This window comes from Taudactylus pleione, unplaced genomic scaffold (genome assembly GCF_031769625.1).
Source record: "Taudactylus pleione unplaced genomic scaffold, aTauple2 ptg001889l, whole genome shotgun sequence".
In the NCBI taxonomy this organism is placed as follows: domain Eukaryota; kingdom Metazoa; phylum Chordata; class Amphibia; order Anura; family Myobatrachidae; genus Taudactylus; species Taudactylus pleione.
The window spans coordinates 260,211-276,426 of record NW_028286286.1 but is presented as its reverse complement, the minus strand read 5'-3'; the positions used below and the strand labels follow the sequence as shown (position 1 = coordinate 276,426).

Below are 16,216 nucleotides of genomic sequence, written 5' to 3'. Positions count from 1 at the left end.
CGGAAGAATAAAATGTGATTTTGGTTTGAAACTTGTCCGGGAGATTGGAATTGAGATTGTGTGGAGATGACTTTTACCAGCGAAATCACATGGCCGACCTACATTCCAGGCAGATGGGGCTGAATTGCCCCCCTATCGTTTCTGTTTCTACTGTCTGACCCATTTTCCTGTTGGCAGATCCCACTCTCCAACTCCAACACAGGAAGCTTGTTAAGCCTAAAGGCAGATCCTGACAGCAGTGACTCCGGGGCTGGGGAATCCACTCATTATCTCGGCAAAGTGATGAAGGCACTTGATCGGGAAAAGCACTCAGAGCCCTGGAAGACGTACCTGCGCAGGTAGCGTACAGCCGTCATACAAAGGGCGAATAGCTATGATTATGGTAAACCGTGTGTGACTTATGTAAGTGTTTGTGCATTGCCAGGTTCGACCCAGCAGATGTATGTGACCATCAATGTGATTTCCTGCACAAGCTGCATTTTCATTGTGTGGTGGAGGAATGCGGAGCCCTTTTCAGCACACAGGATGGAGCCATCAAACACGCCAAGTAAGTGACTAAAGTGAGACCGTCACCTTTCATATAGGAATACCCACTTACGTCTGCTGGACCCTCCTTATACAACACAATCCTCTATTTGCAGCTTTCACTTCCGGACTGATGTAGGAACAAAAGGCAGCTCAGAAATCCCTTTTTCAGGAGACCCCAGAATCTCCCCAATGCCAACATCGCCCACAACCGCAACACCTGGCTGTGAGGTCCCCGCTCCCTGCTCTGCTGTTGTCCCGTCTACCCCCACATTGCTAGCATGGAAGCAACTGGCGGCATCCATACCACAAGTCACCCAAATATCTGCCTTAGTGCCCAGCTTAGCTTCATCTCCAATAGCAACAACCTCTCTGGAAAATGCTAAGCCCCAGGTGAAGCCAGGATTCCTGCAGTTCCATGAGAAGTGAGTGTTCTGGTACACTGACGCCCGGTCACAGCTATCTGACCATGTTACCTGTTGTTTATCAGTCAGAGACCTCCATGTTTAGTGCATAACTAGAGATTTCCGTGTGTGACTGATGTGAAGGTTGTTTTTCTCTTTCCTTTTGCTTGTAGTGACCCCTGCCTGGCGACCGACTGCAAATACGCCAACAAATTCCATTTCCACTGTCTGTTTGGAAACTGCAAATATGTGTGTAAAACTTCGGGGAAAGCGGAATCTCACTGCCTCGACCACATCAACCCCAACAACAGCCTGGTGAATGTACGGGACCAGTTTGCATACTACTCCCTGCAGTGCCTGTGTCCCAACCAGGTGTGTGCGCCAGGAGTGCCATCACCATAGCTAGCGTATAGTCCAAAATAGAAACGCTCGCATTTGCTAGACGTTATCCGTCAATCAAAATAAGCCACATATAGAGAGGGTCAGAAATGTGTTAAACTACAAATGAAAATCACGGTCTGGTAAATTTACCATATTCATCTTTCTTGTATTTATCGTCAGCACTGCGAGTTTAGGATGCGTGGACACTACCACTGTCTCCGGCCCAGCTGTTACTTTGTCACTAATATCACCACTAAGCTCCCGTGGCACGTGAAGAAGCACGAGAAGGCTGAACGGCGAGCAGCCAATGGATTCAAGTACTTCACTAAGCGAGAAGAATGCGGAAGAGTGGGTGAGTGTCAGCTCGTTCCTGAGTGGTAACCTACGCTGTGGACAGACAAGCCATCATTATATTCGGGGGTTTCCCCCTTTTTTTGTGCATTAAAAAAACACAGCTACAGACATTGACCATGGTACAGTTCTGCTTTATACAATCGGGTAATTTCCTGGGGGGGAAAAAGCGTGTGCCATGGTCTGTCAGCTTCAGTAGTATTATAGTATCTCCGCTATAACACCAGCTTCGGCTGCATTATAAGAATGTATCTCTTAGGTTACTGCTATAGTCCTTTGATAGTAAAGCTCATAGCAGGGAGAGAAAAAGCTGAGAAGTTCGTCATGGTGCAGAAAGTGTCCCCTCCTCGGGATTTCTTGTATAACTGAAACGTTTGCAAACAAAACAGAAGGGCCTCACCCTGCTAATTCATAAAGAATTCATGTCCCAGGTTAATAGAGGCTTGCAGTAACCACGGTGATCAGTATCAACATACATGAGCCAGTCCCGTGTCCTCTTACAGATGTCAGGAGACGGCTCTTATTTGTTCACCATTTGGAGTTACAGGTGCCGGGCCAGGTAACAAAGCCAGGTAGTGCTGTCATGGAGACTGCAAGTCCTCACCTGCCGTATCCGCCACCCCTTTGTTCTGGTTGCTAGAGAAGCAACGGTCAAAAAAACTGGAAAGAAAGAAACAACTTATTTTATCTGCAAGGATCTGTGCACTGCTGAGCGGGAGGGGAGACCAGAAATAAATATTTCAAAGCAACTAAAAAATGGAGCTTCAGTCTGTGGAGCACATGCCCCAAGGGGCACATCAGTCAGGTGCTAGAAACACCGACAGCCCTGATATTGCAAAGTGATATCTAACGTGCAGAAAATAATATGTCCCACCTAAGAAAATTGTGTTCATGGGGTAAAAAAATTTTTTAAAATATATATTTTAATAATGTATCAAATGCAATTTTTATAGCCAGCTCACAGACTACTTGTTACTGTAGCAGTCTCAAAAATGATTTTAAATTCCCCAGAATTGAATCCCTGACTGCTGTAACGGCCCCACACTTCCCTCACGCCGGACCCTTGTAATAATAAAGATATATCTATAGATTACTTCTATCTTTATTATTACATTAATTGTACTTCTCTTATTTAGGCGCCAGGTAGCCCCATTTTGGTATACATACCAGGCCCGTGTCTGTTCCCCATGCTGGGCAGAACCAGTGGGACGTGGGGTGACAGACTGGTATAATGCATACAGCCACTGGACCATAGTAATAAAAGCACTTGGTTGTCAGTTTAATTCTTTGCATTCCAATACTAAACTAACGCCGCCCAAAAGTAAAAGTCTCGCCCCATTGGTGATTTAATCCTACCTGTGTGAGAAGGACCAATGGCTTCTGAATACCAAATGTTGTTGCCCCGATCATTTGGTAACATGTAATTACAAGAATGTAATAATATGAGATATGGTAAGAACTTACCCTTGTTATCTCTATTTCTACGAAGTCCATAGGGTTCCACAGGATACCTTGGGGTATAGGTGTGACGTCAGTCGCTGGGCACCATAGAGTTAAGCTTTTCAGCCTCCCAGGATGCACTAGGGTCCCCCTCCTATACCCCGCCCCCGAGCCAAGGCACCTCAGTTAGTAATCAAGCCATAGGCCGGAGGAGGAGAAGGAAGAGAGAGAACAAAGATCTGGACACATACAAGAATCACATTCTCACCAGAGGGAGACGGAAAACCGGTGACCAGAGCAAAGCCCATCTGCAGCACAGGTGCGACAGGGCGGGAGTCCTGTGGAACCCTATGGACTTCGTAGAAATAGAGATAACAAGGGTAAGTTCTTACCATATCTCATATTTTCTACTTCAGGGTCCATAGGGTATCCACAGGATACCTTGGGGATGTCCCAAAGCAGTATCCTTTAAGGGTGGGGACGCTCCTGTGCAGAAAGGAGAATCCTTAGCCCGAAGGAAGCATCCTGAGAGGCGAAGGTGTCAAACCTGTAATACCTCACGAAGGTATGGACAGAGGACCACGTAGCAGCCTTGCAGATCTGAACTGCCGAGGCACCACGTCGAGCTGCCCACGAAGGACCCACAGACCTAGTGGAATGAGCCTTCAGAGAAGGAGGGACCGGTAGGCCTTCATGAAGATAAGCTTCAGAAATAGCAATACGGATCCAGGCTGCCAAAGTTTGCTTTGAAGCAGGCCAACCCTTTTTACGGAAGCCATAGAGGACAAACAAAGCGTCCGACTTCCTAAACGAAGAAGTGCGGTCAACATAAGTCCTTCAGGCCCGCACAACATCCAAAGAGGCCTCACCCACGGAAAGACCCGGTGAGTTAAAGGCCGGAACAACTATTTCCTCGTTAACATGAAACTGGGAAACAACTTTGGGAAGAAACTCGGGCTGAGTGCGGAGCACTGCCCTGTTCCCATGAAAAACCAAGAAAGGGGGTCTACAAGAAAGAGCCCCTAACTCAGAAACACGTCTGGCCGAAGCAATGGCCAGAAGGAAAACAGTCTTAGCTGTTAGCCATTTAAGATCCACTGAGCCCAGTGGTTCAAACGGCGGTCCTTGGAGAGCCTTCAGGACCACAGCCAAATCCCAAGGCGCCACAGGTGGAACAAAGGGCGGCTGAATGCGGAGAACACCCTGCATAAAGGTGCGCACATCCGGGATTGTAGCAATCCTACGGTGAAACCAGACAGATAGGGCCGAAACCTGTACCTTCAAAGAAGCAAGGCGAAGCCCATGATCTAGTCCCGCTTGCAGGAAGGCGAGAATCCGAGACAGACGAAACTCCCGCGGTGCATAACCTCTCGGTCGACACCACTGGAAGAACGTATGCCACACGCGATGGTATATCCTCGCGGAAGACGGTTTCCGAGCTCGTAACATGGTACGCACCACAGAGCTGGAAAACCCCCGGGACCTCAGCATGGCCGTCTCAACAGCCACGCCGTCAAAGACAGCAGAGTCAGGTCCGGGTGAAGGCAAGGACCCTGAGACAGAAGGTCCGGTCGTAGCGGCAACCGCAGAGGACTGTCCACGGACAGACCCCGAAGGTCTGAGAACCAGTGCCATCTGGGCCACGCGGGAGCTATCAACAGGAGCGTCCCTCCTTCCTGTTTGAATTTCCGGATTACCCGTGGAAGAAGGGAGACCGGAGGGAACAGGTATGCGAACCGGAACGTCCACCGGACGGACAGAGCATCCACCAGAGACGCCCCTTCGTCTCTTGTGCGAGACCCGTACACCGGCAACTTGTTGTTGTGCCGGGACGCCATGAGGTTGATTTCTGGAAGACCCCACCTGTCCACCAGTAGTTGAAAAACGTCCGGGTGCAGGGACCATTCCCCCGGATGAACGCCCTGGCGACTTAGAAAGTCCGCCTCCCAATTTAGCACTCCCGGGATGAAGACCGCTGATATGGCCGGAAGATTGCGCTCCGCCCAAACCAGGATCCGAGAGACCTCTACGAGAGCCGCCCGACTGCGAGTTCCTCCTTGCCTGTTTATGTAGGCCACGGTGGTAGCGTTGTCCGACTGGACCTGCACCGGGCGACCCTGGAGAAACCGCTGTGCCTGCTGGAGAGCATTGAAGACCGCACGGAGTTCCAAGATATTTATTGGAAGCTCCGCTTCTGTCGGCGTCCACCTGCCCTGGAACAAGTGTGGACCCGAAACTGCTCCCCAGCCCCGAAGACTGGCGTCCGTTGTCAACAGGACCCAATTTGGAACCCAGAACGGACGTCCCTTGTTGAGGTGGGTCGTCTGTAACCACCACGCAAGGGACAGGCGAACCTCCGAGGTGAACACAATCGTCTGGGACTTCAGAGACTGAGGCAGCCCGTTCCACTTGGACAGGATCAGGTGCTGCAGAGGTCTGGAGTGAAACTGGGCATATTCCACCATGTCGAACACCGACACCATGGAGCCCAGTAACCTCATCGCCGAGTGTAAGGACACCCGGCGGCTGTGCAGGCAACTGCGCACCCTTGACTGTAAAGCAGAGATCTTGTCCTCCGTCACGAAGATCCTTTGCTGTCCCGAGTCCAATAAGGCTCCAAGATGCAGAATCCTCCGAGACGGGATTAGAGTGGACTTCTGCCAGTTGATTAGCCAGCCGTGCCGTTGCAGCAGTGCAATGGTCAGGTCCAAGTGGCGTAACAGGAGCTCTGGAGATCCTGCCACCAATAACAGGTCGTCCAAATACGGCAACATGTGGACTCCCTGCAGCCGCAGAGAAGCCGCCATGACCGCCATCACCTTGGTGAAAACACGTGGTGCTGTTGCCAGGCCAAAAGGTAACGCCCGAAACTGGAAGTGGTCGCTGCGGATTGCAAACCTGAGGAACTGTTGATGGCGCAAAAGAATAGGGACATGCAGGTAAGCGTCCTGTATGTCCAATGACACCATGTAGTCCCCAGGTTCCAGCGCCAGAATGATGGACCGTAGGGTCTCCATCCAAAACTTCGGGACCCGCAAAGACTTGTTGAGTGCTTTGAGGTTGAGAATCGGACGATATTGACCCATTGGGTTTCTGTACCAAAAATAGATTTGAATAGAAACCCTGGCCCCTCTGGGAGAATGGAACAGGCACTATAACTCCAGCCTGGAGCATAGTGTGCAATACCTTCCGCAGCTCCGTAGCCTTGTTCCGGTCTGATGGTAGACCCGTGGTGAAGAAGCGAGCCGGGGGTCTGTGCCGGAAGGAGAGGGCGTATCCGTGGGAAACCACCTCCAGAACCCAAGTGTCTGTCGTAGTGGTCGACCAACACTGGGCGAACTGTAGCAGGCGGCCTCCCACCCTGGGATCCCCCAAAGGGAGGCCCGGACCGTCAGGCCGCAGGCTTGTCATCTGGCTTGGGGGCCGGACGTCTGGAACTCCATGCCTGCTTCCGGGGCTTGACCGATTTCTTAGGGCCAGCCTGTCGAGGAAACGACTGTGGTTTGGGCCTGCCCTGGGCCCTAGATGACCGAAAGGACGATGGTCCAGAACCAGAAGGAGCAGCGGCCGACGGGAGACAAGCAGATTTGGCTGCCGCCAGCGTGGCCACAATCTTATCCAGATCCGGACCGAAGAGAACTTCTCCGGTAAACGGCAACGCTTCCAGACCTTTCTTGGAATCTGCGTCCGCCTTCCAGGATCGCAGCCACAAGGTGCGACGAGCAGCTACCGCTGCTGAAGAAATTCTAGACACCAGAGTACTAATGTCTAGAGCCGCCTCGTTGATGTAGGTGGCCGAATCACGGAGATTGCCAATCAACTCCGCCTGTTCGGCCGGACAGTCGGATTCAAAAGAAGCCTCTAATGAATCCGCCCAGCGCTCCATCGCTCTGGCAACCCAGCAAATGGCCATAGCCGGCCGTGCTGCCCCCCCTGCAAGGGAATAAGCGGACTTCAGGCAGATTTCTACCTTGCGGTCCGTAGCATCCTTAAGGGAGGACATGGATGGCATCGGCAATGTGGCACTACGGACAAGACGGGTCACGTGAGAATCCACCTGTGGAGGGGATTCCCACTTAGCAAAATAATTATCCGCGAACGGATAAGCCACCGCCAGGCGTCTCTGCGGCTGGTATCTTTTGCCAGGTTGTTTCCACGCCTCCTCTAAATGGTCCACCAACTGACCCGAAAGAGGAAAGACTGTGGCATCACCCTTCACATCTTTGAAAAAGGCATACTTAGATTTAGCCGCTGGGGGAACTTCATCCTCAATCACCAAGGCTGTGCGGACCGCTCGAATAAGTCCAGGAATATATACTTTGGACTTAGCATCAGCGTCCTTAGTATGGAGAGGTTCCTGATCGTAAGGATCCAGAATCTCCCCATCATCAGACGTCCCTTCGTCATCCTCATAAGGAGCGGACAGAGACGCCACCGGCCTTTTATGAGGCCGCATCACAGACTCCCCTTGCAACACATCCGACAAGTGCTGTACAGAACTCGTCAGGGAGTTAACCCACGCTGGCTCCTGAGAACCCGGGAGCGGGGAAATAGGGAGACTGTGGGGTACCACCAATTGTCGTGGGAACCCCTGCATGGGTGACGACACCACAGGCTGCTGGGACAAACCCATCGGAGTAAACGCGGGCTGCGGAGCTAACTGGCCCACTAAAGCTGTTAACGCCTGAGCGAAACAAGCCCAGGGCGGCTCCTGTACCGGCGCTGTAACCGTAATAGGCCGCGCCATGGACAAACACTGCAGGCAATGCCCCTCCGCGCTACCCTCCCCCTCCGCTAACGGTACTTTGCACGTGGTACACTGTAGCCGGAGGGGAAAATCACTTTCAGACATGATGGCACCACGTATGTGACCTCTCTCACCAATTAAGTATTAAATAGGCGAGAGACCACCCTGCAGCACCGCACCGCAAGGGCTTTAGCAGAAAGAACAGGGACAGTAATAAAGCTGACAGTTTAGAGAAGAAAAGTTACAGGCAGCGCTAGCACAGTCACATACAAAGCAGAGAAATAACAATTCCTGCACTAACAGCGCTGATCACTCAACTACACAGACACAGAGCCTGGTAGGACACAGCGCTGCATACACAGACCTGAGCCACAGCGGAGGAGAGGTATGCGGGGGGACCCAGACCACGATGCTTCCGTCCAGCGCTTCCAGCAGCGTTCACCATGCGTTCTGGAGAAGATGGCCGCCGAGGAGCAGAGAGGAGGCTGGCCTGGGGGAGGAGCGCTGCCACAGGACCAGTCGGCAGCATGCAGAGAGGGCTGTGTGCAGCGGGGGAGGCGCCGGCTGTGAGACAGGGAAGGCGCGCTCCCCTGGCATGCATTTAACCCCTGGGACGCGGCAGCGCTACCGCTCTGCTGCGGTCCGCTGTCCCAGGGGGTAGTGGAAAGCGCAGGTTGGTCGCCTGGCTCCACGCTGCAGCCAGTCCCCAGGGAGCCCCCTGCCTGGGGACTTAGGACCATGTGACCAGCGGGGACCCACCGCGGGACCCCGCTGCTTACCTTTGTCCCCCTTGGATCCGGCCATGGTCCGGAACATCTGGGGTCACCGCTAGCTGTGACCCCAGATGCTCACCAGCATCCCCGGATCGGTACCGGCGGGGGTGTAGGGAAGACAGCATGGACGTCAGGACTGACTGTCCATGCTGTACATCCAGATGTGCAGCCACAGCTGCACTGAAGAAAGCTTCAGGGGCTCTTCTAGCCCCCACTCCGACAGGTGCACCCGGCTCGGGGGCGGGGTATAGGAGGGGGACCCTAGTGCATCCTGGGAGGCTGAAAAGCTTAACTCTATGGTGCCCAGCGACTGACGTCACACCTATACCCCAAGGTATCCTGTGGATACCCTATGGACCCTGAAGTAGAAAAAGGCATATAGCAGCAGAGAAGCTGAGCATGGGGAATGACTTGGGGTATAAGGGCTCGGAGTTCCTGACTGTACAGCTCCCCAGAATGGGACGTTATTGTCCTCTCTGGAATCTGCTCTAGGAGGTGAAGCACTAAACGCTTTTTCCCTTATTGTGTCGCTTCCAGGCTGCAAATACAATCAGGTGAACAGTCATTTCCACTGCATTCGGGACAGCTGTCAGTTCTCCTTCCTCCTCAAGCACCAGATGACATCACATGCCCGCAAGCACATGAGGAGGATGCTGGGAAAGAACTTTGATCGGGTACCGGGCCAGGTAAATGAGGATAATAAGACATGTATTAGACAGAGCTACAGTATATGTATAACCAAATGTGCAAACGGCCAATTCTGTGCTAAGCGGCTGCTGTGTTTTAGGTGGTGTCGCACACTCCCATAAGCAGCAGCACAGCCCCCAGCCCTTCCTCTACAGAGAACCCCTCATCCTTCCAAGCCACACCACAAACCATGATGGACACAGAGACGGATGAGGGCATGGACTATACTGGAATCTGCAGCCCTGGTGGAATGTCCTCAGAGTCCTCCAACCTTGATCGCAGCTGCTCTAGCACTCCGGTGGGCAATGAAAGTACCGATGCAGGTAATTGGCTATTAGCAGATTTAGGACAGGTACCTTGTGCACCTTCCTTACCTACAGCCAGGGCCCCTGATGTAACCATCTCACCCTCTCTCTGACACTAGAGCCCCATCCATATCACATTGCAGCCATAAGGCCCAGCTCTCTGAGAACCTGTCCTGTTTAATGTTTCATTTCATCTCATTATTTTCTCTCTTCGGCTTCTCATTTGGTTCATTTTGTTCTGTTTCTTTTTTCCCCTTTCTGTTGTGTTTTCCTGCTTCTCTCCACACTCTCCAGGCTGCCTGGTTCCTTCTGCTTATGACGAGGCTCTCACCCACAATGCACCTCCAGCAGCGGCTATGCCTCATGCTCCTTCCTATCCTCCTGCCTTGATCAGGCCTCCCCTCTCTTCCCTCCCGTACCTGCTCTCTCCATCCTGTCTCTCATACTCCCTGATCACTGCCAGCCTGGGGGTCAGCAGGGGCATTGTCGTGCCAACAAGCAGCGCTCCAACTTTCACACCAGTTATAGCTACTCCAGCTCCAGTCACAAGTGATGTCCCACTAGTACAAGATGCAGCAGGTACCGTTCCAGCTTCTTACACGCCGCACACTGTGTAACCAGGGCAACATCATGCACCGTATTAGTATCGTCCAACACACAGCCCACAATGACCGCAACACACAGACCACAATGACCGCGACACACAGCCCACAATGACCGCGACACACAGCCCACAATGACCGCGACACACAGCCCACAATGACCGCGATACACAGCCCACAATGACCGCGACACACAGCCCACAATGACCGCGACACACAGCCCACAATGACCGCGATACACAGCCCACAATGACCGCGACACACAGCCCACAATGACCGTGACACACAACCCACAATGACCGCGACACACAGCCCACAATGACCGCGACACACAGCCCACAATGACCGTGACACACAGCCCACAATGACCGCGACACACAGCCCACAATGACCGCAACACACAGCCCACAATGACCGTAACACACAGCCCACAATGACTGTAACACAATGACCGTAACACACAGCCCACAATGACCGCAACACACAGCCCACAATGACCGTAACACAATGACCATAACAACACACAGCCCACAATGACCGTAACACAAAGACCACAATGACCGCAACACACAGCCTACAATGACCGTAACACAATGACCGTAACACACAGCCCACAATGACCGCAACACACAGAACACAATGAATGTAACACACAGCCCACAAAGAATGTAACACACAGCCCACAATAAATGTTGTTGCTTTATGTGCGTGGTACAGAGACAGGCTCTAATAGTCCCATAGAGGACGACCTACGGGCATGCTAGTGACGCTGCTGAATAATATGAGTTGGTTTTGGTATGATATATCAGCTGTATTCAACATGCGGCCCTCCAGCTGCTGCAGAACTACACATCCCAGCATGCTCTGCCACAGTTTTGCTATTGGGGCATGCTAAAACTGTGGCAGGACATGCTGGGATGTTTAGTTCCATATGTTGAATACCCCTGATATATAGAACAACAGCCTGACAAATGGAAGTGTGGCAGGTAAATGGCCTGTGGGAAGCATGAGGCCTGGTATACATGATGTTCATGCATAGCTGTGTGATCAGTACAGAGGGGGCACAGGAATCATTGGCAGCATTCTACACTGGTACCACACGCACTGGCATACAGTGTTTTCCATCATGTGTATTGTGATATGTAGAATGAGGTACAGAGGGACTTACATAATGTCAGTGTCCCAGGATCCCCATAAAAGTAGGTTCCCTGCCACCCATAGACTCAGTTTGGGGAGATAATTGGAGAAGAAGATTCCCTGACCAAATGACTACAGAAGCGCTGACTGACAGCATGGTGTTGCTTGGGGCATTCAGGGCTTTTCCGTTTACGTGTAATAATAAATATTGGGGTGAAGAGCTAGCCATCTACAAGTTACGTTAGGTCATTGGGCCCAATTCAGAGTTGGATTGATCTCTAAGCACAGACACAAACAGTGCACCTAGGAAGTGGGTGACTCTCACAGTACACTGAGGAGCAGCACAGCACTGAGAATCAGCCCCATTGTGTGCAGGGATAATGACCAATCAGAGCTAGCAATGCATCTAGGAAGTGGGTGACTCTCATAGTACACTGAGGAGCCGCACAGCACTGAGAATCAGCCCCATTGTGTGCAGGGATAATGACCAATCAGAGCTAGCAATGCATCTAGGAAGTGGGTGACTCTCACAGTACACTGAGGAGCCGCACAGCACTGAGAATCAGCCCCATTGTGTGCAGGGATAATGACCAATCAGAGCTAGCAATGCATCTAGGAAGTGGGTGACTCTCACAGTACACTGAGGAGCAGCACAGCACTGAGAATCAGCCCCATTGTGTGCAGGGATAATGACCAATCAGAGCTAGCAATGCATCTAGGAAGTGGGTGACTCTCACAGTACACTGAGGAGCCGCACAGCACTGAGAATCAGCCCCATTGTGTGCAGGGATAATGACCAATCAGAGCTAGCAATGCATCTAGGAAGTGGGTGACTCTCATAGTACACTGAGGAGCAGCACAGCACTGAGAATCAGCCCCATTGTGTGCAGGGATAATGACCAATCAGAGCTAGCAATGCATCTAGGAAGTGGGTGACTCTCACAGTACACTGAGGAGCCGTACAGCACTGAGAATCAGCCCCATTGTGTGCAGGGATAATGACCAATCAGAGCTAGCAATGCATCTAGGAAGTGGGTGACTCTCACAGTACACTGAGGAGCCGCACAGCACTGAGAATCAGCCCCATTGTGTGCAGGGATAATGACCAATCAGAGCTAGCAATGCATCTAGGAAGTGGGTGACTCTCACAGTACACTGAGGAGCCGCACAGCACTGAGAATCAGCCCCATTGTGTGCAGGGATAATGACCAGAGCTAGCAATGCATCTAGGAAGTGGGTGACTCTCATAGTACACTGAGGAGCCGCACAGCACTGAGAATCAGCCCCATTGTGTGCAGGGATAATGACCAGAGCTAGCAATGCATCTAGGAAGTGGGTGACTCTCATAGTACACTGAGGAGCAGCACAGCACTGAGAATCAGCCCCATTGTGTGCAGGGATAATGACCAATCAGAGCTAGCAATGCATCTAGGAAGTGGGTGACTCTCATAGTACACTGAGGAGCAGCACAGCACTGAGAATCAGCCCCATTGTGTGCAGGGATAATGACCAGAGCTAGCAATGCATCTAGGAAGTGGGTGACTCTCATAGTACACTGAGGAGCAGCACAGCACTGAGAATCAGCCCCATTGTGTGCAGGGATAATGACCAATCAGAGCTAGCAATGCATCTAGGAAGTGGGTGACTCTCACAGTACACTGAGGAGCCGTACAGCACTGAGAATCAGCCCCATTGTGTGCAGGGATAATGACCAATCAGAGCTAGCAATGCATCTAGGAAGTGGGTGACTCTCACAGTACACTGAGGAGCCGCACAGCACTGAGAATCAGCCCCATTGTGTGCAGGGATAATGACCAGAGCTAGCAATGCATCTAGGAAGTGGGTGACTCTCACAGTACACTGAGGAGCAGCACAGCACTGAGAATCAGCCCCATTGTGTGCAGGGATAATGACCAATCAGAGCTAGCAATGCATCTAGGAAGTGGGTGACTCTCACAGTACACTGAGGAGCCGTACAGCACTGAGAATCAGCCCCATTGTGTGCAGGGATAATGACCAATCAGAGCTAGCAATGCATCTAGGAAGTGGGTGACTCTCACAGTACACTGAGGAGCCGCACAGCACTGAGAATCAGCCCCATTGTGTGCAGGGATAATGACCAATCAGAGCTAGCAATGCATCTAGGAAGTGGGTGACTCTCACAGTACACTGAGGAGCCGCACAGCACTGAGAATCAGCCCCATTGTGTGCAGGGATAATGACCAGAGCTAGCAATGCATCTAGGAAGTGGGTGACTCTCATAGTACACTGAGGAGCCGCACAGCACTGAGAATCAGCCCCATTGTGTGCAGGGATAATGACCAGAGCTAGCAATGCATCTAGGAAGTGGGTGACTCTCATAGTACACTGAGGAGCAGCACAGCACTGAGAATCAGCCCCATTGTGTGCAGGGATAATGACCAATCAGAGCTAGCAATGCATCTAGGAAGTGGGTGACTCTCATAGTACACTGAGGAGCAGCACAGCACTGAGAATCAGCCCCATTGTGTGCAGGGATAATGACCAGAGCTAGCAATGCATCTAGGAAGTGGGTGACTCTCATAGTACACTGAGGAGCAGCACAGCACTGAGAATCAGCCCCATTGTGTGCAGGGATAATGACCAATCAGAGCTAGCAATGCATCTAGGAAGTGGGTGACTCTCACAGTACACTGAGGAGCCGTACAGCACTGAGAATCAGCCCCATTGTGTGCAGGGATAATGACCAATCAGAGCTAGCAATGCATCTAGGAAGTGGGTGACTCTCACAGTACACTGAGGAGCCGCACAGCACTGAGAATCAGCCCCATTGTGTGCAGGGATAATGACCAGAGCTAGCAATGCATCTAGGAAGTGGGTGACTCTCACAGTACACTGAGGAGCAGCACAGCACTGAGAATCAGCCCCATTGTGTGCAGGGATAATGACCAATCAGAGCTAGCACTGCATCTAGGAAGTGGGTGACTCTCACAGTACACTGAGGAGCCGCACAGCACTGAGAATCAGCCCCATTGTGTGCAGGGATAATGACCAGAGCTAGCAATGCATCTAGGAAGTGGGTGACTCTCATAGTACACTGAGGAGCCGCACAGCACTGAGAATCAGCCCCATTGTGTGCAGGGATAATGACCAGAGCTAGCAATGCATCTAGGAAGTGGGTGACTCTCATAGTACACTGAGGAGCAGCACAGCACTGAGAATCAGCCCCATTGTGTGCAGGGATAATGACCAATCAGAGCTAGCAATGCATCTAGGAAGTGGGTGACTCTCATAGTACACTGAGGAGCAGCACAGCACTGAGAATCAGCCCCATTGTGTGCAGGGATAATGACCAATCAGAGCTAGCAATGCATCTAGGAAGTGGGTGACTCTCACAGTACACTGAGGAGCCGCACAGCACTGAGAATCAGCCCCATTGTGTGCAGGGATAATGACCAATCAGAGCTAGCAATGCATCTAGGAAGTGGGTGACTCTCACAGTACACTGAGGAGCAGCACAGCACTGAGAATCAGCCCCATTGTGTGCAGGGATAATGACCAATCAGAGCTAGCAATGCATCTAGGAAGTGGGTGACTCTCACAGTACACTGAGGAGCCGCACAGCACTGAGAATCAGCCCCATTGTGTGCAGGGATAATGACCAATCAGAGCTAGCAATGCATCTAGGAAGTGGGTGACTCTCATAGTACACTGAGGAGCAGCACAGCACTGAGAATCAGCCCCATTGTGTGCAGGGATAATGACCAATCAGAGCTAGCAATGCATCTAGGAAGTGGGTGACTCTCACAGTACACTGAGGAGCCGTACAGCACTGAGAATCAGCCCCATTGTGTGCAGGGATAATGACCAATCAGAGCTAGCAATGCATCTAGGAAGTGGGTGACTCTCACAGTACACTGAGGAGCCGCACAGCACTGAGAATCAGCCCCATTGTGTGCAGGGATAATGACCAATCAGAGCTAGCAATGCATCTAGGAAGTGGGTGACTCTCACAGTACACTGAGGAGCCGCACAGCACTGAGAATCAGCCCCATTGTGTGCAGGGATAATGACCAATCAGAGCTAGCAATGCATCTAGGAAGTGGGTGACTCTCACAGTACACTGAGGAGCCGCACAGCACTGAGAATCAGCCCCATTGTGTGCAGGGATAATGACCAGAGCTAGCAATGCATCTAGGAAGTGGGTGACTCTCATAGTACACTGAGGAGCCGCACAGCACTGAGAATCAGCCCCATTGTGTGCAGGGATAATGACCAGAGCTAGCAATGCATCTAGGAAGTGGGTGACTCTCATAGTACACTGAGGAGCAGCACAGCACTGAGAATCAGCCCCATTGTGTGCAGGGATAATGACCAATCAGAGCTAGCAATGCATCTAGGAAGTGGGTGACTCTCATAGTACACTGAGGAGCAGCACAGCACTGAGAATCAGCCCCATTGTGTGCAGGGATAATGACCAGAGCTAGCAATGCATCTAGGAAGTGGGTGACTCTCATAGTACACTGAGGAGCAGCACAGCACTGAGAATCAGCCCCATTGTGTGCAGGGATAATGACCAATCAGAGCTAGCAATGCATCTAGGAAGTGGGTGACTCTCACAGTACACTGAGGAGCCGTACAGCACTGAGAATCAGCCCCATTGTGTGCAGGGATAATGACCAATCAGAGCTAGCAATGCATCTAGGAAGTGGGTGACTCTCACAGTACACTGAGGAGCCGCACAGCACTGAGAATCAGCCCCATTGTGTGCAGGGATAATGACCAGAGCTAGCAATGCATCTAGGAAGTGGGTGACTCTCACAGTACACTGAGGAGCAGCACAGCACTGAGAATCAGCCCCATTGTGTGCAGGGATAATGACCAA

General features: G+C 51.7%; 1 protein-coding gene and 1 long non-coding RNA gene across 11 annotated transcripts in view; one reads left to right on the top strand and one right to left on the bottom strand.

The window, feature by feature from the left end:
* The window catches only part of LOC148436230 (uncharacterized), a 168,443-nt gene that overhangs the window by 76,206 nt on the left and 76,021 nt on the right, over positions 1–16,216 (bottom strand). The window lies entirely within an intron of this gene.
* The window catches only part of CASZ1 (castor zinc finger 1), a 356,057-nt gene that overhangs the window by 334,402 nt on the left and 5,439 nt on the right, over positions 1–16,216 (top strand). For 8 of the 9 annotated variants that reach the window (XM_088465170.1, XM_088465173.1, XM_088465169.1 and 5 more), the window contains 8 exons: positions 178–338; positions 425–547; positions 642–950; positions 1,103–1,301; positions 1,491–1,662; positions 9,159–9,307; positions 9,409–9,631; positions 9,908–10,192. In XM_088465170.1, coding sequence (XP_088321296.1) covers positions 178–338; positions 425–547; positions 642–950; positions 1,103–1,301; positions 1,491–1,662; positions 9,159–9,307; positions 9,409–9,631; positions 9,908–10,192 — 1,621 coding nt within the window. The remainder of the gene's footprint in view (positions 1–177; positions 339–424; positions 548–641; positions 951–1,102; positions 1,302–1,490; positions 1,663–9,158; positions 9,308–9,408; positions 9,632–9,907; positions 10,193–16,216) is intronic. The other variant, XM_088465176.1, reaches the window with a different exon arrangement.